This window comes from Anomalospiza imberbis, chromosome 1 (assembly GCF_031753505.1).
Source record: "Anomalospiza imberbis isolate Cuckoo-Finch-1a 21T00152 chromosome 1, ASM3175350v1, whole genome shotgun sequence".
Classification (NCBI taxonomy): Eukaryota; Metazoa; Chordata; class Aves; order Passeriformes; family Viduidae; genus Anomalospiza; species Anomalospiza imberbis.
Window position 1 is genome coordinate 95887988 of NC_089681.1, and position 27959 is coordinate 95915946.

At 41.7% G+C, this 27959-nt stretch overlaps 1 protein-coding gene across 2 annotated transcripts; it reads right to left on the reverse strand.

Annotated features, from left to right (window-relative positions):
- Positions 1-1741: 1741 nt before the first annotated feature.
- On the reverse strand, positions 1742-25409 carry SALL3 (spalt like transcription factor 3). 2 transcript variants are annotated; one of them, XM_068200889.1, is made up of 4 exons: positions 23500-25409; positions 6014-8947; positions 5457-5797; positions 1742-4472 (listed from the first exon to the last, which is right to left on the reverse strand). In XM_068200889.1, exons 1-4 carry the CDS (start codon positions 23576-23578, stop codon positions 4041-4043), a joined length of 3786 nt encoding a protein of 1261 aa, XP_068056990.1. In that variant the 5' UTR covers positions 23579-25409; the 3' UTR covers positions 1742-4040. The 2 variants fall into 2 exon arrangements, with proteins under 2 accessions (XP_068056990.1, XP_068056979.1); XM_068200878.1 differs by having other exon boundaries at positions 6014-8950.
- Positions 25410-27959: the final 2550 nt, after the last annotated feature.

Sequence of the window (27959 nt, forward strand, 5' to 3'; positions counted from 1 at the left end):
ATTGCAGCTTTAGGAAAACAAAGCTTTTGCCAAAAGAGACAGGGAAAAACAGGTAAAGGAACAGACAATATATTGAGGGCTAATATATACAAAACGAAAAAAAAAAAAGTGTAAAAATTAAGTTATTTCAATCATTTAATAAATGATCTCTTTCTAATAACTCATGGGAAAAATGGAAGTGAAAAGTTCAAAAGCCTTGCTGGAACACTCCTCTTAAAAAATCATAACAGGCAATTTTTCTGATCATATATTGAGTTCCTACGTGGCTATCTTTTTAAACATCTGTAATTCAACAGACTTTGACCATTTTAATCTGTGTAGCATATTTTTTTATTTAATGTCTTCATATGATAAAAAAAATAACCCATACATATTTAAAAATAGATACCATTCTGCTTTCATCCTTTTTTTAGGGGGAGTAGGAAGGGAAAGCAGCTAATTTTCCTCTTGTGTTTTGAACAGAACCATAGCTATCAGCTTTCCTTTGCTTTTCTTCTCTTTTGCATATCATGTTTTCTCTCAGCAAGACTCAGGGACGTGCATGGAGGATGAAAAGCACAAATCTATCATTGTTGTTGAGTCATCTGAGGAAACTCATACCTTCTTTGGGTTCGTCTTATAAAACACAGTATCTGCATAACAAGGCCACTGAAAAATGATTAATACAGATTTTTCTCTTTTATTTATCTTTTGTCTGTTTTAAATGCAGCAGGCATTCACTATCAGAATATAACAGCTTGGAGTTTACTCAAACATACAGCTTTTTTGCAGGAGATAAGTAACCACATGCCTAACCTTAAGAATGTAAATACTTTATTTAAATCAATGTGAAAAAATAATTTGGTTAAAGTTAGACATGCTTTGATATTGGAAAAGAAGACAAAACAAAACCATGGCTTTAAACATATAGATTATGTCATTTGGAATGAACGGATGCGAGTTGTCAATTTTTTTCCTTTTTGTATTTTAGAATTTGAATTGCTCCTGATAAATTTGTTCATGCAGTGTATTGTGAATATTAGGCAGATATTTCAACAACCTGAAAAGGAGGCATTTTATTAGATAGTACAGGATAAATGTTCAGAAAGCAGTCAATTTAAAACAGTAGTCATTCCGAAGTCTGTTTTCCCCGCTCCAAAATATTTTTCTGGTGTCTTTTTTTGTACTACTACCTTGGGATAAATTCTGTTAAAATTTATTTTCATTGGAAAAGAGATTTTAATAATTCTATCCCTTTGCACTGTTAATATAAATTAGAAAAACATTTGAATATACGGTGTCGAGCTTACTCTGATTTTCAGATGCAATGATTAGAAGTCTTTGACACCAATCTACCACAAGTGACCTTAGTCTCATATCTTGTTCTGTTATTAATCAAGGAATGCAATTCAGAAACAATATTACATCCTGCATTTTATTCAATTCCATATGACAAAAATAGTAACCTAGACTAAGACATCCATTTCAATCAGTAGGTGTGTCAAGCCAACAAGAATTTAATAATAAAAAATATCAGATCTAGGTAACAATTCCCAGCTGTTTCAGGGAGGTTCCTAGCCCTACATGGTATCACAGTATAAAAATAATGTCTCTCTTCACCATGCAGAGAGGAATGGCCTAACCCTGAATACAAGATGGGGTCAGTCTTACTGTACCATCATCAACCATCTTATTTACAACACTTTACATATTTTTTCTCTTTTTCCTTTTTCATTTTTTCATCTCTATTTTTCTTTCTTTCTTATTTTTTTTAAGTTATACACATCCTTTAGGGAATAGAGATAACACTACATGGTACCAAATACTAGCAAAAAAAAAAAAGTCACACCAAAAATTACACAGATAAATAAAAACATTCAATTGCTGAAATACAGCAACATTAAGCCACCTCAGTTTTCTTTTTCTTTAATGCTTGGAAACACCCCTAACCACCCACACACTGTGGCAAAAAATTATGCTATACTGTAGAGGTGTTACAGATATATGATTTTGCTCAGATAGAGATATATATTTATATCTATATATCTCTATCTCATCATTGTAGAAAATGGAGCTGTAGAGTTCATTGTTCATTCCCAATAGAAACAGCTAATAAGTCTTTGAACCTCTTCTCACTCCATTACATGATGGCAGAAATACTCCATCCTCTTACAGTAATGGTTTCTGTTTTATAAGAAAGATTGTCCTATTTTTCAGTCTCAGCTGTGAAGACCTCACTGTCTGATTCATTCTTCAGGGGCATAAAACTCCTTGCACTGTTACCCAGCTACCCATAATGTCCCTCAAGCAATTCTGCTGGACGGAAGTTCAGAGTGTCAACTCCACCATGCTTGTAATGCACAAAAATGAGGTAGTACACAAAACATTTACTGTTCAAGTTTTGATTAAGCCCCAGTCTCCTCAGCATTCCCCACTTAACTTATGAGTGGAACCATTCCCTTTGTTTACTCAGTATAATTCCAGCAATGCAATCAACGTAAAATTATATTTGATTAATCAGAGTACATTGTGCTTTGGAGCAATCTGAAAAGATAATCAGACAGTTGGAAATAAATATAGAGCATTTGTGTGTTACTACTGCTCACACTGCCCAAAAGTTCTTTTGTTCCCACTATTACTAGGCAGTCAGCATCTTTCTCATGGTTACACGTGAAAGAGACAGAACAGATTACAGGAAAATTAAACCTACGTAATGTTTTCCTTCCTCTATCCTAGACTTGTATTAATATCACACTCCTAAGATAAATGTATCAGAATTCTTTCAGGGGTGGTCACGCTTTTAAGTGGGCATCATAGAAAAGTTAAACTAATCATTTCTGTTTAAGAAACAGCAGTCCCCATATTTCCTAAGGATCTGACAGTTCTCTTCAAATTTCTGCTTAGTTGATAGAGATCTCTCATTGTCTGAGCTTAAAACAAAACAAGAAACTGCAACAGAGTCCTCCTCCTTATTCTTTAAGTCAAAGTACTATTTATAAAATAGTTGACATCTTTGTTCAGTTTCAAATTATAGACAAACCTCCCTAATACAAAATAATAAAAGTGCAATAGTATAAATTAAGAGTTTGCAACCACATTATACAAACATTACCTTTTTATTGTACAGCTTTGATAACACGGAGTATTTACTCACAACTGTTTATAATGTTGTGAATAATTTATGGTGCTAAGGTTTGTCTGTAACTTGTTTTCCAATCATTGAGCTAAAATCCACGCTACATTTTTTTTTCATTTAATAGAACAACTGTCCACATAGCAGCTACAAATATTTAAATAAAAAAAGGTTTGTTACTGACAGGTACTTGCACATGAAAAGCATGCTATCTTTCCCAATAAAACTTCACAATTTTGCCTGCATTGAAAGAAACCACTTATTCATAGTAAAACAAAACCTGCTTAAAAAAAAAAAAAAAAAGAAAAAAGGAAAAAAGAAAAAAGAAAAATCACATAGCCAGATGTATTTTGCAGTACAAAAGCTTCATTTAAGTTTGGGACTAGTATATTGTCTGTTACCCGCATAATCTTAACATTATAAATACTACAGACAAGGATACCTTAATAATACACAGCATTGGGGTACTAAATCACTTATTTAAGATTAAGATTCCTAAAAACATAGTCCATGTTGCTAACTAATTTGAACAAAACCAGCAAATAAGTGTGACAATGCTGTAATGAAGCCCCCCTTTCTCAGGTGATAGTAAGTTTTGTAAGAAGCAAAGTGAATGTAGACTCGCCTCTTTCTGTTTCTAATGAAGTTATCCCATGACTGGTTTGTTTGTTTGATTGTTTTCTGTTAAATTAAAAGGTTTCAAAGTTCTCAGTAACAGTCAAACTCACTGTTGAAAGAAGTACCATGCAGACCTTGCAAGATAACTTTTCAGCAGCCACAAAGTTATGTATTTCTGCTATGGGTAAAATTTTAAAGGGAACCTATGCATTTAGGTCAGGAAACTAATGCTTATCTTCAAAAGCTGTAAATGGAACAGGACAAGTGTTGTGTCGAGTAGAGGTCCAACAGTTATTCGGAATGAATGCTTTTAATTTATGCCAATCTCTTTATTATCCTCAATAAATCTGGTGAATGGACGACTGGCCCCCGTCTCAGAACTTGCTTTGTCCAGACTGACAATGGGAGGGCTGCTGCCCGTGCGAGCTTTGTCCATGCCACTGGTAAGGTTACTTAGAGGCGGGATGGCCCCTCCACCTAGACTTACTGGGAGCTGAGGAATGCCTCCATTCTGTATGACAGAAATCTCATTGTTCTTCATAGCAAGTCCATTAGTGATAGCTGCAGCATATTGGTTCCAAAAATTGGGGTCAACATTCATGGCCCGAGCTGCCAAATCTTTCTGGAACATCTCGGAGAACTTGAGAGCATCACCACCGAGCAAAGCCATGGGGTTTTCCACAGAGAGGCGTCGGCCACGGCGTGCAGGGGCGTTATTCCACATGTGAGTCCCCATGTGAACCTGCAGAGTAAACAGGCACAAGAAGCACCCCCAAGTTAGCACATTCTGGTGAGGTGTCCAGCCTGAGATGCTATTACTTAGAGTAGCACTTGCTTTTTTAAAATAATGCTTTTTAATTCGTATTGAAAAAAAAACAATTCCAGTAAGGACACAGTTCTAAGGTCCAGTCAGCCCACAAAAAGAAAACTCAGATCCATAGTAGTTTTTCAATGTGCATTTGATTCTTCTCAGTAAAAACAAACAGTGCTGCAAGACTAAAGGGTACATTCTCTCTTGGGTTAGACAATTTCACATGCAAGCTGGAAGACCTCACATACTGAAGATTACCAAGGGCATTACTCATACTTGGAGATGGGTGGTTTTTCGCTTTTCCTTTTTTCATCCTGACTGTTTTCATGTTTTATCTCATGTCAGAAGCACTGATTAATTTGATAAATTTAGTATTTTTAAAAAGGACATTTAAAATATCTTCCCCAGGCTGAGTCCTGATGGTTAACCAAATGGCAGGAATAGGAGTGATCAGTCCTGTAGTAATCTATTGTAAATCTGTGAGAAACAGCTTTCTACTATGCAATGGCTGCAAAGTGGAATAGAAAATAGAAACTGGGGAGGCACCCAAGGAGCTGAGCAAGCTCCGTGTTTCTGGTTTATAACAAGGTTATTTTGCATTGATGGTCCATACGAACCCTCAGAACATGTCCACCAGCAGACTGAGTGTGCCATGACATCTGTCCGAACTACAACATGCCTGCATGTACACCTGGAAACAGTTTTAAAGTTTGCATCATTGCACAGCCACTTTCCTGTCCTTATCTTCTACACAGTGGAAGCATAATGACCACCACCATACAACAAACATTTCCTTGAAGCTCCCTTCTCACCTGTCTTTGGGACAAACACTTAGCACTAAAACTTGCTGAATTCAAGAGCAGTGCTCTTTAACCCACCCTCCCCAAGCCTTTACAGTTTTATGTGGCCTCTTACCTTAAGATTCCCCTTTGTGGTAAAAGCTCTACCACAGATTGTGCAACCAAACGGTTTTTCACCGGTATGGGTGCGCTCATGTATCTGCAGTGCACTTGCTGAGGAGAAGGTCTTCCCGCATGACTGACAGTTGTGCTGCTTGGGAGTCCGGCGAGGGGGGGGTGCCAGCATAGGGGTGATCCCCGGACTCATCACTGTCTGTGGTGCAGCAGGAACCTGGATTCCAGCTGGATGCGAGGGAACCTCACCCAAAGAGATCGGCTTGCTGTGACCATTCACTTCCATTTTGATCATGGTAGGTGCTGTACTGGTGACCAGGCTAGGAGTACTTTGGCTGGGACCTAGAGTAAAGTTGGGTTCAAATAACTGAGAAGGCAGCTCTTTTAATTTGTGAGTCAGTAAGTGCTGTTTTAAATTACCCATAGTGGAACACCCACGACTGCAGACTGTACAAACAAATGGACGTTCTTTAGTATGGCTGCGGTAGTGAATTTCCAATGCACTCTTACAAGCAAAAGGCTTGCCACAGATATTACAAACAGTACTTTTAAACTTACCACGTTCTCTGTTCAGGAACAGCAGACTAAAAGGAGCCTCCTCTTTGATGACCGGTCTTCCTGGGTTGGTGGATGTCAGGTCTAATGCGCCTCCATTTTCAGTTGTGGGTGGTGGACTGTCTGGTTTTTCTGTCTTTAATTGTATTTCTTGTGGCTCTCCCTGGTTACTGAGACCAGGGGACTTTGATCTGAAACTTTCACTATTGCTATTCACAGGAGACAAAGCTTGCATGGAGGAAGAAGACTCTGACATTGCAGGGCTGCCTGCACTCTGGCTTTCAAGATCACCAACTGCTGATGAGGAGTCATTGCTCAAATGGTCACTTTCCCCTGATCCATTTTCTATGGATTTTAAACTGGTCAGCTGCTGACAGTTCATGACAGAATCAATCATTTTCATTTGATTCTCCAAAGCAGCAATACTGGAGATCACAGAAGGTGGTGAAGAAGGACACGACCCAGAGTAAGAGATAAGGGGTTTGGATGAATCACTTGCCGTGTCCTTTAGTTCTGGGTCTTCTTCCATAGAATTATCATCAATGTCATCATCGAAGCTGCTCAGTGTGTCAACATTCTTCTCATCATAGGAAAGCTCTGAGTCCATGGCATCCTGGAAGCCCTCTGGTAGTGGCGTGTTAGGAATTTGCCCGCCCATATGCATACGAATGTGCTGCTGAAGAACAACCGCGTTTGTAAATTTCTTCTGACAAATGGGACACGAGTGCTGTACTCTAAGTGGTGGCTTTGCTCGATGAACTCCAAAATGTGTTTTTAGATTGCCTTTTGTAGTAAAGGCACGTCCACAAATTTTGCATTTAAATGGTCTTTCTCCTGTATGTGTTCTGTAATGCATCTTGAGAGCACTCTGACAACTAAGCACACGGTGACAAATGACACATTGATTCGGATCTGTCATCTTTTTATCAATGTTCTCCACTAGCTGTTGAAGTTTTGAGGTTTCTGATGTTTGCATAGAGTCTAGCAGACCACCAAATGGAAACTTTGCCTTAAACTGGTCAGACACTGCTGGAAGCACAGGGTTTGGGAGGCTTGTTGCAGCACTGTTGTCTGCAACCACCGTAGGAATTGAAGATGTGGCAGCTGCAGAAACTTGCCCACCTGCAGAAAGGTCCCCGAGCCGTGTGCTCGTGGGAGGCAGAGTGATAGGTTCTGTCTTGGTCAGAGATGAGCCACTCTGAACAGGCTGTGGGGATTCAGCAGATGCCGGAACGCCCGACTCAGAAGTGTTGAGGCTCGGGGATAGGGAAGTGCATTCACTGGAGGCAGGAGAAGGCCTCTGGGGTGACCTGCTCATAGGAGTGATACTTGGAGAGTCTCCGTAACTGTTCACACCAGCTATAGTGGGGGGAAGCTGGAGCCCGATGGAAGTCGGGACAGTTGGTAAAACAGGTTTACTGTCTAACCACGTTGTAACCGGCTTTTCGGGGGGCAGTGACATCCCATATGGGATTCCAGAGCAGGTGGGCACGTTATCGAGGTATTCTGGAACAGGATAAGGGTTCATCTGAATATGAGGGTATTTCTCTTTATGCCTCTGAAAATGAACTTTCAGGTTGCCCTTTGTGGAAAAGCGGTTTCCACATATGTTACACTTAAAAGGTCTTTCGCCTGTATGCGAGCGGAGGTGAATCTGTAAAGCACTGTCACTTCCAAAGACCTTGGCACAAAATCGGCATTTATGTTTAAAAAAGGGATCCTCGGAACTTGATTTGGGTTCAAACACTGACACATTTGGTGGTTTTCCTTTGCGGTGCTTCATTAGGGCGGACAGAGGATCAAGCGCGTTAGCAGTTGCAGCGATGCTAACCAGCGGATTGGGGAAGATCACGCTATTTGATGAAGTCTGAGGTAGAAGTGGGTTTGGCAGGCTGGACACTGAGGTGAGGCTTCCATGTCCTATTGAAGGTGGAGTTGAAGCATTCTGGGGCTGTGAAGCACTGTTAGAAGCATTTGACACAGAAATGGGAGTTATGGACGTAATTACGTTTGAGGAGGAAGGTACACCTGATTCAGGCAGGGCAGAAGAGCCACTGCTTGATATATTGGGTGTACTTGTTCCAGATGTAGGTCTCGAGATATGCTGAGAGCTGTCGAAGGCAGTGGGCTGACCACTGGTGGCCTGTCCCACAATGGCAGAAGGAATGACTGCAGTGAGCTGGACAGCAGTACTGGTGGCAAACCCCTGCAGCTGGTTGGAGGCCTGCCCGGGACCACCCTGGGCGGCCATGATCTGGTTGAGGGATGGTCGCAGGGGTTGGCGGTTCATCATTGCCACCTGACTGCGGATCTGCTCGATCAGCTGGAGCTGGTGAATCTGCTGCTGCTGCAGGGCCATGAGCTGCTCCAGGATCATGGGGATGGCCACAGCTGTCACTCCACTGCTGATGCTCGTGGAAGCAGTGGCCCGTGTGCTCTGTGAGAACTGTGCGACTGCCACTTTCGTGCTCAGCAGAGTCTCTAGTGTGACGTTGGTGTTTGGCATGTTATAGCTTGTCATGGAAGATGGTTCAGGGATCTGAGGTAGAGGAGTAGCTGTGTTTGATGTGCCTTGATTCTGGAAACTTTTCTCGGCAGAAGTTTCTACCTCCATTGGCTCTTCTTCCTTTTCCGTGTTTTTTACCTCAGAGCTGTCATTGTTTTCTGCCTGGACGCCTTCTTCAGCAGCTTCACTCTCTGCCTGGTCACTGGGAGAGCTCGTGGGTGAGGGATCAGGGAATTCCTCAGCAGGGGGTGGAGCTGGTTCATCTTCATTGATAATCAGCACCAGGGGGTTTTTAGTGCAGCTCTTCTTGTGCTCCAGGAAGTCAGTCCACTTGAAGAATTCAGCACAACACTTCTCACAGACATTGGTTTCTTCGCTTCCGCTCCTGCTCTCATTCCCGCTATCACCGTCATCCACTCCTTCTCCCAGGACTGCTAGAAAATCAAAAGATTTTATCAGCCAATGACTTGTGAGACAAGTCTCCCTACATTTAAAAATTTTGCACATAAGTAAAATCAATATTTTTTATTTTGTACACATTGCCCCACTTCAACATTTCTTAGGTCCCAGTGTGTGTATTCTATGACTCTTTCTACCTAGCTAATAATTTTCTTAGCACAATCCATCAAATTATGAGGTGCTATCAATTGTGGATACTGCTTCTTAATGAAATTCCATAGAAGCCATTGATTTCCAATATTTTCATACAATTCACAGCACCTTGTCTGTTGGGTACAAAGCAAACTTTCGATGGACTCATTAGGATTCCCCTTTACCAACAAGCTTCCTCATTTCCAGCAAAACTAGAGATGCCTTTGCCAGTTCACTTAACATTGCTAAACTAATCTGTAACCTTTCAAACTCAAATCAGCACCTGACAGGACAAACTGGGCCTCTGTTACTCAAGTGTGGTCCTGGACTACCTAGATTTATTATCTTTATACAGTGTTGAGAAACCATGAATTTAATGTAATTCTGTATAACCTTTTAAATCAATAAGCATTTATTTAACTTAAGAATTTTCAATTAAATGAATTCAGTTATAAAAGTAACAAGGGTGTGTGAGCACTTTTAGCATTTTGACTCAGAACATAAACTAGCATTATGTCTTTTTGCACTTTGCTTGTAAATGCTGTTAAATGCTGCTGAAATGAGCTGTTCTGTGATACATAAACTGGAAACCCTATACCCTAACCATAAAATACTGTTAATACTTAATACTATTAATTGGTTCTGTCAGATGCAATATTCCTCTAGCAAAAATCACAATAAATTACATGTTATTGCCATTAGCCAATAGAGTTCATTTTAGGCAAAGAAGAGAAACTAGATATTATATATTTAAAGTTCATTTGGATTGAAATGTTTAACATGAGAACGTCAATGTTGTAGTCAGGCACACTTTTTGTACCTATTTTCATCTCTCTTCATAGAAAGACTCAACAAATTATATGCTTGTGCCATAGTGGAAAACCCACTAATTGGTTACACATGTTTAATTACTGTTGTAGGCAGCTACTTCCTCTGACTCGCATTACCCTCTTGTGCCGAATAACAAGCACATTAAATGAACAGAATTCCAGAATTCTAATTCACACCTGATCAAATATAGCTGCACAGGAAGGAGAAATCAACATACAATAACATTTTTGGTGGGTTTTTCTTTTTTTGGTTTGGTTTTTTTTTTTTCTTTTTTTTTTTTTTTATGTCATGTAGGGGAGAAGGAATGTAGGCAATTACTTGGGTTCCATTTGCTGCTCTGGACATAACTGCTTTTTGTCAGCCCACAGATTGAGTGACAACAGCAAATCAGTTTGGCAGAAGAGAATGACAGCTGTAAATCAGTTTTTGTTATGTGCATTTGAGTATGTGAGAAAAGTGGCTTTGAGTCTTCTTGCCATATCAATAATTTAGTGTTTTGCTACTGAAAGAGAACATACTAGAATGTCTATTAGTTTATTTTCTTTTATACTCAGAAAGAATGCTCAGCCAAAACCCTGTGCTAAGATTTCAATTAAACCCTGTGCTAAGGTTTCAATATTCTATTTCTCTATGAGAGATGTGGTCACATAATTGAAACAAAAAACAAAAAGAATGTTTTCTGCAATCGTGGGATCCCAAGTTGCACTCTTATTTATCTGGATATTTCAACCAATTTTTATACAATTAGCACCATAACCCAACATCAGGAAAAAGATTGTGCAAGTAAAGAATAAAAGAGCCGACAATTAACAAGTTATTCTACTAAATTCGGCCGTGGTATTAGAATGCTGGTAGTCTAAGCATCCTGCCAGAGCAAGGAATGTAGTATGTATCTGTAATGAGGTTGAGCATGGCTAGAAGCAAAGACATAGCTGATTTGTCTTGAAGATAGGCAGAGTAAGCAAATAAAGTGTCCAATACTGTTTCTACTAAAATGAATGGCAACACTTCCATTGACTTTAGTAGATGCAGGATTGGGCTAACACCCTCCATACCCCATGTTTAGTATGAACAAAACTTGAGGCATGCTTCTGGTATGAACATACCCGGAACTGTTAGAGAACACCTAAAAAAAAATTGCCAAGAAATTGAGAACTTATCATTTCAACAGAAACACTTACAAAAAAAAAAAAAAAGGTAGCTGTGGAAAATAAAAGTGCAATGTTGAGATGTTCCGGTTGCTTTTAAAAAAGAGGTTTTTACAGAACATTAACTATAAAATTGCTTTTGACAAAATTGTCTATCAGATCTTTCAGTCTTTGCTCAGCTAAAACTCCCTACAGATTTCAGCAGGGAATTTTGTCTGATAAAGGTGATAAATTTGTGCCCTAAATACTGTTTCCTAGCCTTTGAGACCCTCTCAAACGTATTATTTTCCTGTACCTTCCAAAACTGTACCTTTCAAAAAATTTAAAGATGACACTATATCCACTACATACTCATACATTCATGTATTCAGTGATATATGCCACTAAGTAACAGACATCCATTCTCTATTAAGAAATGATATTGCTGATATTAAGAAATTATTTTGCTGAATGCAAAATTTTCTAATTTCAAAATTCTACTGCATTTACTAGTTAAAATAAACACTTCTTTAAATACTACTGTTTTTCCCCCTTCTTTTTTTATTTTTCCTTTTGGAAGGGGGCAATAAAAAGCAATTCAAAACAGTCAAGAATTATTTAAGACTTCTGCATGAAGTGCTGAACCTGGTACACTGTTTGGGTTAAGATAGATAATATATAGCTGTTGATAGACAATACTAGACTAATCCTAACGGTAAATGCTTCTGTAAAAACCATCACTTTGCGTTACAAAAATATCACAGAAGATAACATGATTCACCACAGAAAAAGAGCATACTGGCAGCAGGTATCCTAAAGCATATTCTGAAAATCCCAAAGCCTCCCAAAGTGAATTAAGTGAAAAAGCAGGCTTCCAAACCACATTTTCGGTGTGCGCTCTGGCTCTCGCAATGTGAAAGTATGCAGAGTACAGACCAGCAAAGCATCCAACATCCAATGCCCTTGCCTCTCTCCAGAGTCTTTCTGAACTAAGACAACTCAAACAAATCCTTATTTACATTACAGATTTGCATTTTAAAAGTCGGGAAGACAGATTCTTTGGTCCTTGCTCAGAATCTATAGAGTGTCTTGGTTACTAGCACCAACCATGCACACAGAGATGTCATTTCTCCAAAGGCTTTCACCAGGAACATTTTCCAGTGCTTATTTCTAAACATTGGCAGGCCAGGTAACAGTTTTGTGTTGTTGTTATGATTATGATTATGATTATTATTCCAACTACTACTTCCAATATTGCTACTAAGTGATTGCAAAGGAGGATTGATCTTTAAAGAAGTTGCTAACTGTAGCTCCCCTTCCAGCTTTTATCTATATATCGGTATTCTTTTGTTTAAGGAGAGCTTTCTCTAAACAAATCTCACACAAAAGCTTTCAGTAATTAGTGATGGATTCAGGCAATATAGCCATTCAAATATGGCTGTCCTCTGATCTAGAATGAGCTGATCAAACACCAGAAAGCTAATTATTTCAAACACTGTATAGTAACAACTAAGCCCAAATCTGAATATCTACAACCAAAAGAGGAATTATTTTATGCATTGGAAGACAGTCTCAGGATCTCCATGTATCAAAGTTAGTACGTATAACACATAAGCTTTCCAAAGCAATCTCACTGCCAGGACGTATTGATGTGGACCTGTGCAGCATTTCATAATAAAAAGCAGGCTAGTATACTTGTTCTCAAACTCAAAGAAACAGCAGTTTGCATTTGAAATATAATTTGTGAAAAAGTACATGAGGAATGCAGCAGTATAGTTATTTCTTGGAAATTCTGTGCTCAGCTCTGCTCTCAATGAAATAAATGGTTAGTTTTGTGCTGTCTCAGGGGGACCAGGCTCCTGCCTGCACTAAGTGGGGACCTACAGCTCTATTTTGTATTTCTCCTTCCCTCAACTCCCATACCTTAAAAATATTGAGAATACTTTTCCAATGACCGATCGAAGTTCATTCACCTCATCATCCATCTGCCTTGAAATAATTATGGACTCCTTTAGAAAAATATTTCAAATAATGCCAAAGAGCTGCTAGGAGTTTTCTTCCTTCCAGTTCATCCTCAAACTAGACATACTACAAATCTCATCACAGTGTTTTCTATATAGGATAAATTATTCTGGCTTTTTAAAAAAAGTCAAAGAAATCTCTCTCATAACTTCACTTCCTTGGACAGGCAGGCAAGCAGGTGACACAAACAGCATGAAATTAAATGCTGCTTTGCCACGGGTGATGGTACCTTGCTGCACAGCATGCTGAGGCTACTAAGATGCTTCACAGAACGACAGCCTGTGGTCTCAATCCAGCAAGTCCTACTCAAAGGAGTAGCCCTTACTCACATCTGAAACAGTGCTGAATTTAATAGGATTGAAAGAGTACAAGCTAGCCATGCAAACAAACACTTCCAAGGGTAAAACAAGAAAGACTAAAAATAACAGCTGATAAGTATTTTGCAATATATACCTGTATTGGACAAAAGGACATTGCCTCCATATTTCACAAATGCAATTTCTAACACCCATTTCAGTAGTACTTACTGATATGAAAGCACTAAGGCACTGTATCTGTTGTTGCTTTTGAAGTGTAAGTCCTCACTGAATTCAACAGGGAGTAAAGCTTAAAAGCATTCTACATGAAAGGTTGTTTTTGATTCTTTGTTAAAACTCATTCACTTTATGAATGACAGAAATCTATACAAAATTTAATCACTAATTCAAAATATTAAAAATGTTAAATGCTAAAATATTAATATACAATTTAATTTTGGTTTTTTAATCACTGGATATGTCTATTGCAGGAAAACATACAATTTTTCCACATTTATTTATGCTTTATACTTGTTTTCATTTCCCCATGTGTTACAAAGTGATTGAATTTGTTAGGTAGTGAAGAACTTAATCTCTTTTCTTTAAATTTTCCTGAAGAGGAACAATAATTTCTGTTATTACAGTGAAGATGTCATACAGTAAAGATTTTCAAGGACTTTGGTGGAATTAAACGAGCACTTGCTTAATCTTACAGACATGGGTTGAATTTTGCAGTTCTTAGTTACACAAAAGGTGTTGAATGGGAGTTTTGTCAAGTAGTCAGGATCTCAGACACTAATAACCTCACAGTTATTTTCTTTTTCTCATTAGTAGTCTAACAGCTACCAGACTAATCTGAAGCTGCTATGGGATGCAAGATGAATTACAGCACATCAAGCCCTGTGAAAACAGGTGAAAAATCTCAGGCAGCATCTCTCAGATGGTACCCGAGGCAAGCTCCCTGAGCACAGTGGCTCCAGCAGAACTAGCACTTTGTACCACCAAGGTCTGGCCCTAAAATTAGCCCACAGAAATTCAAACAAAGGCATTTTGAGAAAGGCACTTTGGGGTGGTGATACCTGAAGCCATTCAGGTGCTCTGGTGACTCAGTGAGGGGGGTACAAGGGGTTGATGCCAGGAGGCTTTGCTCTGTGTCCCTAACTATGTGTACCCGCCAAATAATTTTCGGGCAGCAGCAAGGAAGATGGTGTTGGCCTGCTTCATAAGTACCCAAGGAGAAGGGAGATGGCTCAAAGGATGCCGTGGGTCCTTTAGTCACCTTTGGGAAATGTGCAGAGTTGAAAAAAAAAATAGTTACTTCTGATTACACACACAGAGGATTTGTAAACCTGGCTTTAGTAGTTCTGAATTTTTATTGCCGGCATAGATCTTTCTCCTCTGTATGACAGAAGAGCTTCTTACATGGTGTGAAGGGAAAATATAATGAATGGGTGCTTCAAAAATGTTGCTATCTACTTTTGTGAAACAGACTGAAACTAAGCATCACATGCTAGTCAGGTTAAGTCTTAAAATGTATGCTGCTTGCTAAATACCCCCTTACTTAGGGCTAACTGCTTCCAGTCTGGAAAAAGCCCCAAGCAAATACTGTGCTTAATTTTTGCTCCAGAATCTTTTTGTTTTGTCCCATCTTAAATCAGTTCTAGTTCCACACAAGTAAATTAACTGAACAGAGCCTTTTCAGTTATATTAAATAAGGACTGTAACAATAAAATTATCTCTGATAATTCAGTATTTTGTTTTTCTGTTACTCTGTGTCATGGAATCCTCATATTATGTGTGATTTACTTGGGTAAAATCAAGTAAGAGGATCAACATTTCCTTAGGCTTGTACATATTTTGAATTGCCGATACCTTCCTGAAGCATTCAAACAAAACAGCCTTATAAAGGAATACAACAAATGTGAGAGTAAAATATTTTCTGAAGCTTCTTTTTAGACTATACACAATAATACAAATGAAAGCATGAAAGAGTGTTGTATGAATTGTTATTTTTTCTACATTCAGAGCTCTAAAATGGTGAGTTAATTAATATTTTGTAAATGTAATTTCTTTCAGGAAGATAAAAAGATACACTGAGAAGCAGTGTCGAAACTGTGAAGAAGTTTCAGAAAAAAATGCATATGTTAGCATCAGCTGAAGCTAAAATGTCTGCTAACTATAAAGACAGAGGTATAAAATGCTCTCATATGCAAATCCATTAATCATTTCAAAGTGCAACTCATAATGTTTTGTATATTAAAACAAACATTATTATAAACAAAACTCTGAGCCTAGTGCACAGATGCAGGACAATTATTTACTATTCCTATCATCAGAATACTTTTTTTCCCCCAAATACAGATTAAATAAAGTAACAACATATACTAAAAAAACCCCATAAATTTGTTTTAAAATTATAATAATTTGGAAACAGTAGCCTTATAGCAACATAGTGATCCTGGAGAAGAGCAGTACTACTTTTTCCTTAGCTCTATCATCTCTTACAATTGACAGAGTTGTTAAAGAAAGTTTTCTTAAATTGTTAGAACACGTTTATTTTCTTGCAAATTCATTTTTTTTAACTCTTTATGATAGCTTTGAATCCCATAAAGAAAGATGAATTATCACATACTGAGCCCAAGCTGTGAAACAGGAGGAGACAAATAGAGACCCCTACTGTGTTTAACAATGTAGAAGAAATTTCAGACTCGCAAGAAAAATTTTCTGTCCTTTTTCTCAGCCCACAAAAGCTGTCAGTATAGATTTGAACAGTGGAGGGCACTCTTGTTATGCAAAACCCGGTGCTGACCTGGCACTCTCGGTTTGATCTATTCAGTAGCCTGAATCTCAGAATTTGTTGAGTAACAGCCACCTGTAGCACAGGCACTAACTGTACTCTGGTTAAAACATTTGCAGTTTATAATCTGTGCAGCGAAGCACTTTACTATATCAAACACCGGCGCCTTTCTCTGTGGACGCAGATGTGGAACAGATGCAAGCTTCATAAATTGTTTGCAATATCTGTGCAAGATATCATATTAAATAAGACTTGTGCTATGTTTTTCAAAGTCATGTAAACAGCTACTCGGTTGGCTGTTATGGCACAGGTACAATAATTTCAGGTTGGCCAGAATTTGTGTACAAATAACGTGGGTGTCTGTAGGAAATATTTGGAATGCATTGAGTTTTATTGGTAATCCTAAAAATAAATAAATAAATAAATAAATAAGTAAAATAAAATCGAAGTAAGAGGGAGATTCTGCATCTGATTCATAGAGATTCTGCATCACTTTCCTTGGAAAGTGCATAATTAGCTACATCTTAAACTGCACAACTCTTAACACCCTGCATGAATTAATGCATCAATGAATCAATCACTTTTTGCATAAGCACAGAAAGGAGGACAAATTTGGTTTTGGAGACTTGCAAGACAAGGAGCCGATGTGAGGACAAAATCCTGCATCTCCAAATTATTTCAAAACTGAACTTACGAGTTCTGGGCTCCTTTGAGCAAAATTACTCACAACCAGGAGCAACTTGAAAGAGCAAACCTGTCACAGTTCAATGCCAGTTGTGCAGCTCAGTCATTTTGGTCTTTTACCATTCCATACACTGCAGTATTGCCCAGGATAGCAAAGCCATAACGATCTAGACAAATCCTTTAGCTTTCATCATTTCCAGCTTCGGGGACATTAGTGCATCAACAAATTCATAAATGAAAGCTATCGAATGGCACCAGGAGAAGGGGTCTCCTGAAACACTGAATAATTACTCGGTTTTGATTTTCTGGAATGGCAGCACCTGCAGGGTTAATTAAGCAGCTCAAGATGCTGGGCTTCACAAAAGAAAACCTTTTTCCTACTTTAAGGACTGTAAACACTTGTGCTGGACTAGATGGGCATTTGATAAACTGTACAGCATATAGCAAACTCCGAGGGATCTCTAGTTAACACTCAAATTCAGTGTTAACACTTAACAGAACAGTGGTAAGCCGTGCTGCCAAGGTCAACTGCACAGATGTACTAATTGTATTATGAGCTTGACATCTAGTGGCCACCCCTGGCAGGGCAAAGCAGGCAAAGGTTAAATCAGCAAGCCTTGTCAAAGCACTTCTAGCTCCCCACCCTCCGGGAGAGGAAACCTGGGGAAGCTTTCTGGCACTCTGCGATCCCACCTTCTGGCCGGCATTCCCCGGCGGAGCTCCTGCTGCCACCGCGTTGGGACCCAGCCGCGCAGCGCCCAGCTGCGCCCAGCCCGGCCCGCGCCCGGCCCGGCGGCTGCTGCAGGGGCTCAGCAGCCTGCCCGAACCGAGGGTGTGCCTCCCTCCCTGGCTCTGAAGTTTGGGAATATCTTCGGTGATTTTTTTGCAAAAAGTGATAGCTTTCAGGTTTCTGGGAGGGGTGAGTGGTGAAGCTGGGGGTGCGGGGAGAGGAACACACCGCACGCTCCAGTATTAGAAAGTGGCAATAAGGATTTCAGAAGGGCTTTTTGTAAAGATTTAGCTTACACTATGATAATAAATATTGTTCAAGTATGCTCACTTTTTCCACCCTAAATATAGGAAGGAAATAATAAAGCCCCCTCTCTTTAATCTTCTGTCTTTTCACTTTTTCTCAAAATAAACAGATTTTTCAAATGTGTTGCATTATGGTTTTCTATCACCATTACAAACATCTATCTTTCTGGCTTTCACGGTTTTGAAGGGTATTTCCTTGATAAGAAAAAACGTTCTCTAGGTCCAACAGCACTAGAACTGAACCAGCTCCTAAAAGTATATTTTGGCCAAAATTCTCTTTTTTGAATTAATGGAGAACCTTCCCTACATTTAGTGAGAAATTTTAAGAGCGCAAAGGAAACAGGATTGACATTGATATATAAAATTCAATATGAATGTACTGCTAGAAATAGATTTATTAGTGCTTCCTCTGGGAAAAAATATAGACAATTACTCTCATTTTACAAATACAATATAATAAAATAAATTATTTTATATGCTTTATTGCAGAAACTATGTCAGTACTATTTTAATGTCATGCCTGACCTGGTTTATTATCAGCAAAAGTGATTGACTCATACCCTTGCTGCTGGACAGTCAACAGCTATGCTTGTCTGTGTTGGGCAGACAACAAATCAAATGAAGGAGAGCTATCAGGAAAATCTTCCCAGGACTCATACGATTTTTCAGATGACACTAATACTCTTTATTAATTAGTTTATTTTTACACTTTTTCTAATGCCACATGTTTTTTGAATTGTAGCTTTTCCTCTATTTTAGGCAAGGAAAAGTAATTTTCAACAGATAAATGTATGCATATTAACAGCTTAATTACACAGAATTTAAACAAACACCTTTCAAAATTTCCTCTCTCTCACTCTGAAAAAGGTGCCTTAATGTCTGCCCCAGGAGATGGTAAGACTTCAAGACCAGCATCATCAGATAAAATCTGACTCAGTTTTGTCTACTTCCATTGTTATACATACATCAGCAAATTGGCCGATTGCTGCTGTTTTCGTATTATTCCAAATATTTTTCTATGGTCAACACAATTCAGTGCAGAGTGTTTTTAAAATTACACAAACACAGATGTTACATAGTTTGAACGTGAGGTCTCTTCTGTAATGGCAAAAGTATTTATATAAAGTTTCAATTACCATTTCTAATCAAAGGGACAATTCATAGCCCTACTAATTTGGCCTTTATTTTTCAAAACAAAAAGCCTTCTCTTACACTTGCCTCAGAACAAACATTTGCAAAAATCACATAAAATTTATGCTTGCTGACGGCTGCTTGTGACTTCTCAAGTTTGAAATGCAACAGTGTCTAAGCAATAGAGAATAACCTCAATTTCATACGAAGGAACGTTCCCTCAAAATTTGTTTTAACCCTCCCTATATGCAGATGGAGTGACCACACTTGCATGAGGCTGGCTGCTACATACAGAACTGTGTCTTTGCTGTAGCTGAGCCTGTGTGTCTGTGTACATACTCCAGAAGAATACTAAGTGCTGTCACAAAACTGCCTAAACTGCACAGCCCATTCTCAATTTACCAAGATGAAACAGATCAATTAGTTTAGACTATATTGTATGTATTGAAGAGTGGGGGAAAAAAGAGGTCTAATATTTTGAAAAAAATGACTGAAAAAGGCACATTAGAAAACTCTTTTTACACAGTTCACTACAAGGTATCCCTTCCACCTCAGGCTAAACAATAATACATCTTTGCCAGAAACTTCACATGAAGAAGTCCAAAGCACCATTTGTCAACGCTCTTACCAGAAACTCACTTGCACACTCTAAGAACCACTTTTCAGCACAAAGAAAACCACAAAAAAAACCCCAACAAAAATTAAAAAAAAAAACAAAACCCCCACAAACAAACAAAATTCTTTCTATTATCCCTACATTAAAAATACAAAGTCTATGTCTATGGTTTAATTTTAAAATTAAATGGAGTTGAAGGATGTTTATTGTATCTACAATTCTGATTAATTTGTAATCTGTTGAATTAGGCAAGTGTATTAGAAATGTAATTCCAGCTATTACAATGCATTACATTTACTGAGAAACTGAGATTATTGTATTTACAGGCAGTCATCTGAGTCCTGCTGCTGCTGTTTTTAAATGATTTCCAGCAGATCTTCTCATTTAGCAACCTCAAATTGTGCGGTTTTAAAACATATTTTTGTTCACTTTTCTACACTGAAATTATTCAAGAAATATATCGTCATCAGCTACTTGCTAACATTTTTTTTCAAAATTATTTAAAAATATATTTTTAACATTTCACTTTTGATTAACAATTTCAAACGATTTCAAGTGTATATCTGTAGCTGATGGCATACTAATTATCTTCAGATTTCCAACAGTTTCTCCTCACCATGATAATGTCCTGTTTGAATGCAGTTTGAATGCTGTAGCTCAAGCTGGCTATAAAATTACTTGTTTAGATTGTAAAACTTTTGTGATAACATTAGCATGAAAGTTCTACTATGACCAGTCAGCCTAAAACCCGGTCTAATGTTTTTCTTCCATCCTGCACCCCAAACTTCCATGTTTCACTCTGTTGCTATGAATGTCCCTTCACTGTGAGGATTACATTTATGGGACATTAATTTTTAAATGCTTTGTTTTATAAAATCTATTTTGAGGTGATATCAAACATAATTTCATTAAATTAATACTAAACTTCATTTGCCTAGTCTTGCATTAACTCCTTTGGAGACAAGAAGCAAAATGAGCCAAAAGGCTACACATATTAAATAATACTGCTTAAACAGTTTACTTTCTTAAAATGACAAATATTCTTGCGCTGTGTCAACTGTTTTTGGCCTGTTGCAAAATATACTCAGGAACTGTAGCGATATCTTGATCACAGCTGTGAACAGAAACTAAGAACACTGACTTTACAAGAAGTGTTTTAATTCACGAGATTTGGAATTCTCATTATATCTGGCCCATAAAATTGCTTTCAATTATGGCAAACGCTAGGCTTCCTAATATAATCTGTAAATTATTTACATTACTCGAATGTGCACTAGATAGCCCTCTGCTCCTGTAGCTTGTCTCCACCTTGTTCACATTTCTCAAATGAAAGTGCAAACTCATATTTAACTTGTTAATTCTTAGTCATCAAGGGTTTCACTCTATTAATTAAAATATGTTTTAATAGAAGGAAACATAGTACATTTTGATAACAGCCTTCTAAGGCTGAAAAGTATTTTTACATTGTTGCATTTTAGGGCTGCTGTGAAAGCCGATTTTGTGCTATTCAGGGACCACAATAATAACGCTTTAAAATTCCTCACTGGGATGCAATGTAGTCCTTTTGATGGAAAGACTGTCTTTCTCATTCGGCAGAAATAAATCCATTCATTTGATCATGTAGTCATTGAGGGCAATACAAAACAAACCAAGTGTGAGAAATTCTATGTGATGAAGTAAACAAAACAAAACCCCCCCAAAAAGGGGAAAAAAAAAATTTCCATGACAAAAAGATTCTTTGTCCTTAATCTACCCACCATATGCAAGCGTTTCTTTTTAGCATATCTCTTGTTCTAATCTCGGGTGACATGGCTACATAGATAAGATTCATAAAACAAAACAAAAACCTAGTTTAACAATTTTTTTCAATTTATTAACTTACCAGGAGTGTCATAATGAAGTAGTGGGGTTTTATTTTCCGGTATTGAAATGGATTCAGAGCATGTAAAAGTTTATAATGCTAATGATAAATTCTTAGAACTAGAGCCCAACCCAAAAGAGATGGGCTCAATAAATCTTGCTTTCATAATAAAATACTAATTCTTATCTACTTGTCTCTATTAATTTATTTTACATGACCACAGTTTCCAAAGGAAATAAAAATTGAAAATGCACTGCTTTGCTCCTCCACTGTGACAGAAGGAAGGATTTCTCTGTGTGCCTGTTATTGTCAACACCGAAGTGGATTTTCCTGAAGCAGTGGCAGGAACCCCCATCGCAGCTTTGGACAGTGTGGGACTTGCTCCCTGCCTCCCCAAACACCCTGGGAAGGAGTGGGAAGCTTAACAATTTGCCAGTCTGACAGATGCTTTAACCTTATGAAGTGGATTCACACTGTCTTAAGCTTCAGGGCTGTAAAGTTCAGATACAATAGTCAAAATCCTCCTCAAGCTTCAACTTTGCTGCTTTTCTCTCCTCACAGATGCAACTTAAGAGTAATTATAGTTTTAAAGCAGGAGAAGGACTTTTTTGTTTTCCTTTTCGAAAGGGGAGAGAGAGAGAGAAGATAATATAGTGGAGCAAGAGGCCTACACAGAAAGCAGAAAACATTTGGGATCCCACTAGGTTATATAAGAAACTAAGAAATCAGCGGGCTCTATGCAAAGAGGAAAAGAAAAAACTTTCAAGTGGAAGCTCTCATCTTAGTCCAGGAGAAGAGAGCATGGGCTGTGGTGTGCCTTTGCATGCTGCAGTGCCAGGGACTACTAAGGAAATTAAAAGTAATTTAAAAAAAAAAAAAAAGGAAAAAGGAAGAAGAAAACTGTGCAGCCCTATTCCCGAAAAGAAAATTACAGCAAAATGGAAATAAATCAGGATTATAGTCCAAATCTCTCCAGCTTTGGACACTTGTTCACTAGCAGCCTGGCATCCCAGATGAATAAAAGCAAGTGTGCGTGTGCCTGCGTGTGGGGAGGAAGCGAGGAATGGCGGATGGGCGAGAAAATAACCCTTTCCCACTGCTTACAGCTGGCGCGACAGGGGCTGGTGGCGATGGTGGCACTCCGTGTCACCTACCACTGATAATAATTACAGTCGCAGCAGAGCCAGGAGGCGAAGGGGGGAAGGCAGCGCAGGGGGAAGGCTAAAAGCTGCTGTTGAATCCTCTCGAAAATAATGAAACCAACTCCCCTGGCCCCGCGCATCCTAGCGGCCCTGCCCGCTCCTACCATGCCCCCCCCGGCCCCCCAGGGCGAGCGGGGGGAGCTGCCGGGGCAGCCCTCGCAGCCTGGGCGGGCGACCCGGGGCCACGGGGGCATCCCCAGGCAGCGGCCGCCGTGGGGCTGCCCCGGGGCCCGGCAGTCCACGGCCCGCGGGACCTCCCTCGGCCCCGTGCAGGGCACCCCGGCCCCGGCCGCCTCAACTTTCCTGCCGCCAGTGGGGCGAGCGGAACATGGCTTCTGTCCGCTCCGAGCCTCCGCCAGGAGGGAGCAGGAGGGGGAGAAAAGGGAATGCCCAATAACACAGAGAGAAGGAGCGCAGCGGAGAGGAGGAGGAGGAGGAGTAGGCAGGCGCTGCTCCGGGGCGCCCGTTCCTGCAGCTGCTCCAGCCCGGGTGAGTGGGGAGGGAGGGCCGAGCTCCGCCGCCGAGCCCAGCAGCGATCAAAGCGCTGGGAAGGCCGGGAGGTTGCTGCTGGGAGGGCTGGTTAGGCAGGGGGTAGGCTGCAGAAACTTGGCTAAACTGTGAACTTCTCTGTTCCGCTGCCTCTTCCCCCGGCTGCTCTAATTCCCATTCTCCCGCTGCAGAGTAATTGCACTCCCATGTTCACCATCACCATAAATTCACCTATCTCCATCCGAAACACATTCACAAAGAGAGAGAGAGAGAAGGAGAAAGAGGCGACGGGAGCCCTTACCGTGCTCAGAAACTACCTCTGCTTGCAGCTCTTCGTCCGATTTGAGATGCTGGGGTTTCGCTTGCTTTCGACGAGACATGCTGCTAACTGAGCCGTCTTAACTCTGATTTTTGCAGAGGCATCAGCGACGTGGAGGTGGCAAGGAGGGGGGAAGGAATTGGGAACGAAGGGAGGGGGCTTGGGGACTGCAAATAACTGTTCACAAATAAAAGTCGAGTTGCAAAACAAACCAAACAAACAACAGAAAAGGCAACAAACACCCCGGGAAAAAAAAAAAAAAAAAAAAAAAAAAAAAAAAAAGGCAAGGCTAACCAGCCAGCCAAACTGGGAGTGAGTGAGTGAGTGCGTGGGTGAGCGGGTGAGCGAGCGGGGGATGAGCCGGGCGGGGTGTGCGCGGAGCGGCGGGGTGTGCGCGGGGCGGCGGGCTGGGACGGCTGCGCGCAGCGCGCATGGGGCTCAGTAATTATGATTGTGAATAATGCATGGCGATTAATGGTGCTGGGGGCGAGCGCGGATTGGCGCAGCTCCAGCGGACTCAGGCTGCATATGTAAATGAAGGACGGGGCTCCGCAATTAGCCTCTTCGCTCCGCCAAATGATGCGTCTCCCCGGCACCGGCAGCGCCGCCTGCGAGAGGCACCGACCGCGTCGGTGGCGACGGCAGCGGCAGCAGCGGCGGCAGCAGCGAAGCACACACGCACCACGCAGGAGGGAATCTGTTTTGCACACACTTTACACAACATATGTGCAAGGTTCACTTGTTGGGAAAGGTCACGATCTTCGCTTTTCTGTCTGTCGTGCTTTCTTCCCCCTGTCTCTCAGTTTCTTTTGCTCTGCTTTCTGCTCTCTGCTTTTTTTCTTTTTCTTTTTCTTTTTTTTTTTTTTTTTTTTTTTCCTTTTCTTTCTTCACATCACTCTGCGTCCTCTGCTCTCTCGGTCACGCTTTCCCCCGAAGTTGAGCTGCAAAGCAACTGATTTCTGTGTGTGAGTAATTTCTTCCCAGGAGGAAAAGAAACTTTTGTGCATGCCTTTTCCTTTTCTTTTCGGTGTTCTTTCTTTTTCGGCGTTGTACTGCTCTTTCGCCTTGATCTTCACATGTTTCTCTTTAGCTCTTCCTCCATCCTGTCTCCTTTCCCGTTGCTTTTTCTGTCTCCCCTTCCCGGCTGACTTTTGTTCTCTCCGCTCTCGAAAGCGCACGCACGCACACGCAGAAGACCTTGGGCAGTTTTGTCTTTCACCTCTCCTTCCTTCTTTGTCTTGCAGCTTCTTTCTCCAAGCAGAGACTCCCCGTTGGTGGTGGTGGTCACTTCCTGTTGTCCATTGGTAGGAAGTTTTTTTCTTTCTCCCTCTCTCTCTCAGGTTGTAATGACTTTTTGTGACACTCCTCACCCTTCCGCCCACCCACCCCACCGGCTCAGCCGTGTGTCCCGTTAGCTAATGACAGCGCGCTCGAGTGTGCGCGGATGAGCAAGTCCTTGGTCTCCAGCAAATAGTATGGATCGTCTCCCGGTTTTGGGGGGTGGGGGTGGCTGTTGTTGTTGTCGCCGGGTGATCCCCCCTCCCCTGCCTTGCCTCGTTCTCAGCGGCGCCGCCAGCTGCTCCCTGCGCGGCGGCTCCACCGGTCGCTTGCCTCCGCTCCGAGCCAAGGAGCGCTGCGCGCACCGCGGCCGCTCTTGATTTCGGGCAGATAAACTTTCAAGTTTGGGAGCTGAGAGGGTCACACAGCAGCTCCTCCTACTCTCCTCCTCCTCCTCCGCCTCCCGTGCCTCGCTGCTGGGGCTGCCGCCGGGGCTGCCCCCAGCCCCGCCGCACGATCCGCTCCTCGCCGCTGCCGAGCCTCCCTCTCCGCACGCACTTTCCCAACAGCGGCTTTTCTCCCAGGCCCCCCCTTTTTTTGTAAAAGTGGGGGGGGGGTGGGGGGGTGGGGAGAGACTTCCCTCCCTCCCATCCCCCGCTTTCCACTCTTATCGCATTTCAAGTTGCCGGAGAGCCGGGCTGAGCCTCCTCCGCCCCGTCCCGCCGACTCGCGTCCCTCCCGCCCCGTCCGTTCCCCGGGGAGGCGGGCGGCCCCTCCACCGCGCAGCAGCTCCGTCTCCCCGGCCGCCGCCACAAGTTGCCGCTTCCCGTGGCCGTCCCTGCCCGCCTTCTCTTCGGCCGGGGCGGGCGCGGAGTGCAGCTAGCCCGCTCCCATGGCAGCCAGCCGCCGCTAGGATGTACCCCACCGTCGCCGATTGCTGCGGTGCTGCACCGCGCAGGGGTCCGCAGAGTGCGCACTGTCCTGTCGCGCGGCTCTGCGCCGCGCTGTGCATGTGCACTTTCGGGGCGGAGTGGAGTCCTTCAGCGGCTCCTGCGGTCCCCTCCACCGTTTTGTTTTGTTTTCCTTTTTTTCTTTCTTCTTTCTTTTTTTTTTTTCCTTTTATTCTAATAGTCGCAGTCCGGCCCCGCCGACCCCCGCCCCGTGCCGCGCTCGGCGGAGTGGCCCCGGCGGCCGGCCCTCACAGGGGCGCGGAGGTGCAGCCCACCTTGCCGCCCGCGGGAGAGAGGCGGTCAGCTCCACGCATGGGGCCGGGAATCAGTGAAAGGGATTTCCTCCTAATACCCCCACCCCAGCCCGTGTAATCCAGCCCTAGTCCTTAAAACACACTAACCCCGGCTTCTTTGGGAGCCTTCTCTATGTAAACTTTCCCTGCTGATAGCTCCCTTTATCTCGTGAGCTCTGATACCCAGTCTCTGGGTTTTCGGTTTATTCCTCGCTTTTATGTTGGTAGGCAAACCAAATAAAGTTAGAAGCGACAGTTTAGGCCACTCCGGATAGTTTGCTGACATGCACAACATCCGCGACTTCTGTGGGGCAGGTATTCGTTAGAAACGGGCACAACCTCTAAGGGAAAGAACACTGAAACGCCAAATCAATGCTTTTTGGTATTAGACGATTGTACTTTTCTGTCTATCGTTTGGCGAGCTGTGTACGTGACACTCCTTGCAATGATTGCCCGCTTCACAATTAAAAAAACTTGTTTACTGATTATAAATTCTAGTGCATCTTCTTCCCGTGCATCCTTCTTCGCTGAAAGTTTTGTTGCACTGAGAGTGTTTCGCTTAAAATACCTGGAGACAATGGTGATGGTTGAAATATGATGCAATTTTCTTATATGAAGTGGGAGGGGACGAGTCCATTAATTGAGCATGTTTTTTTTTCCGACAGAAGTAGGGATTTATTGCACCCGACTCACACGAATAACACATTGTGCGTGTGTGTGTATGTGTTGCATTATAGGCAGAGGGCAGGTGAAAGCGAGCATCTGCGGGCGTTCAAGTAACCCGCAGCACCGCAGCCGTGAGTAGGGAGCTGGAGTTGGGGCTTCCTCTTCAAAAACAGAGAGGGACATTTTTTTCCGACTTTTATAACTGAGGAGGTTTAGCTAGTGCTCTCTTTGGCTGAGATACTTGCCCGGAATGAGTGAGGACGCACTTTCCCCTCGTCCGGGCATTTTCCCCTGCAATTGCTGTAGTACCTGAAATGTGTCGGTTTTCATCCAGTCATCTATTGAAAAGATTTGTTGCTGTTGGTGAGGTAAAATTCCCACACCCCCTCACCACCCATCCCCCAAAACTTTGGCGTTTTCTATTGCTCGGTGCCTGGTAGTTCCCTCAGCAGCAGACGATTTCTTAGAACGTTTAAAATTGCGATATGAGGGGAGAAAAAAAAAAAAAAAAAAAGGCATCTCATTGGCAGCGTTATAAACCCAAAACTTTGTCCTTTGTATAATTAAAATGACTGAAAATTAATATGATTTTGCGGAACGTGAGAGAATCTTTAAGTGGAAAATTAAATAATCCCGTCTTTAATATTTAATGAACAATGGAGAACACAACAGGCAAGAAATGCATAATTACCAGATTTGTATCTCTTGACATTAACATATTCTAGGGTTACAAGTGATACATTTTATGGTTTTCTTTTCCCTTATGCCGCTCGCCTTCCTACTTTTTCTCTGGGAGAGAGAGCCGGCCGCGCTGCGCGGGGGTTGCGGAGCCGAGTGCCGGGCGGCGCGGAGCGGGGCGGCCGCTGCCCCCGGCCGGAGAAGAGCTGCGGAGCCCCGGCTCCGTCAGGCACCGCCGGGACGCACCGCCAGCGACGGCGCACATCGCCGGGGGAATCTTACTACACTACCTGAGTGGAAAACCCTGTCAGTGTAGCGGGCTCGGGAGGCGAGTGGAAAGTGACGAAGTGATACGCGTCTCCTCCGGTCCCTTCCTGCTCCTTCGTTCCCCATTACCCAGCAAAGTTTTCCACGGACTTTTAAATTAATCTTCTGGAGTCGAGAGCGAAAAAAAAAGTAATGATGCGTTCGCTGAAGTTGGGCTGCGAAAAAATACGGCCACTGCAGTTGGGGGGGCGGAGGGAGGGGATGGGATCTCTTAGCCGCGTAAATCTGTGCGCACCCACACAGGTAGGGG

Excerpts from the sequence above, each read along its gene's own strand:
- SALL3 (XM_068200878.1), bottom strand. The coding sequence starts at position 23,578 with ATGTCTCGTCGAAAGCAAGCGAAACCCCAGCATCTCAAATCGGACGAA. Across the intron at positions 5,798-6,013 it reads GTTCCTGAACAGAGAACGTG|GTCCCAGCCAAAGTACTCCT; the intron begins GTAAGTTTAAAA and ends ACTTTACTCTAG. Across the intron at positions 4,473-5,456 it reads CCACAAAGGGGAATCTTAAG|GTTCACATGGGGACTCACAT; the intron begins GTAAGAGGCCAC and ends TTTACTCTGCAG.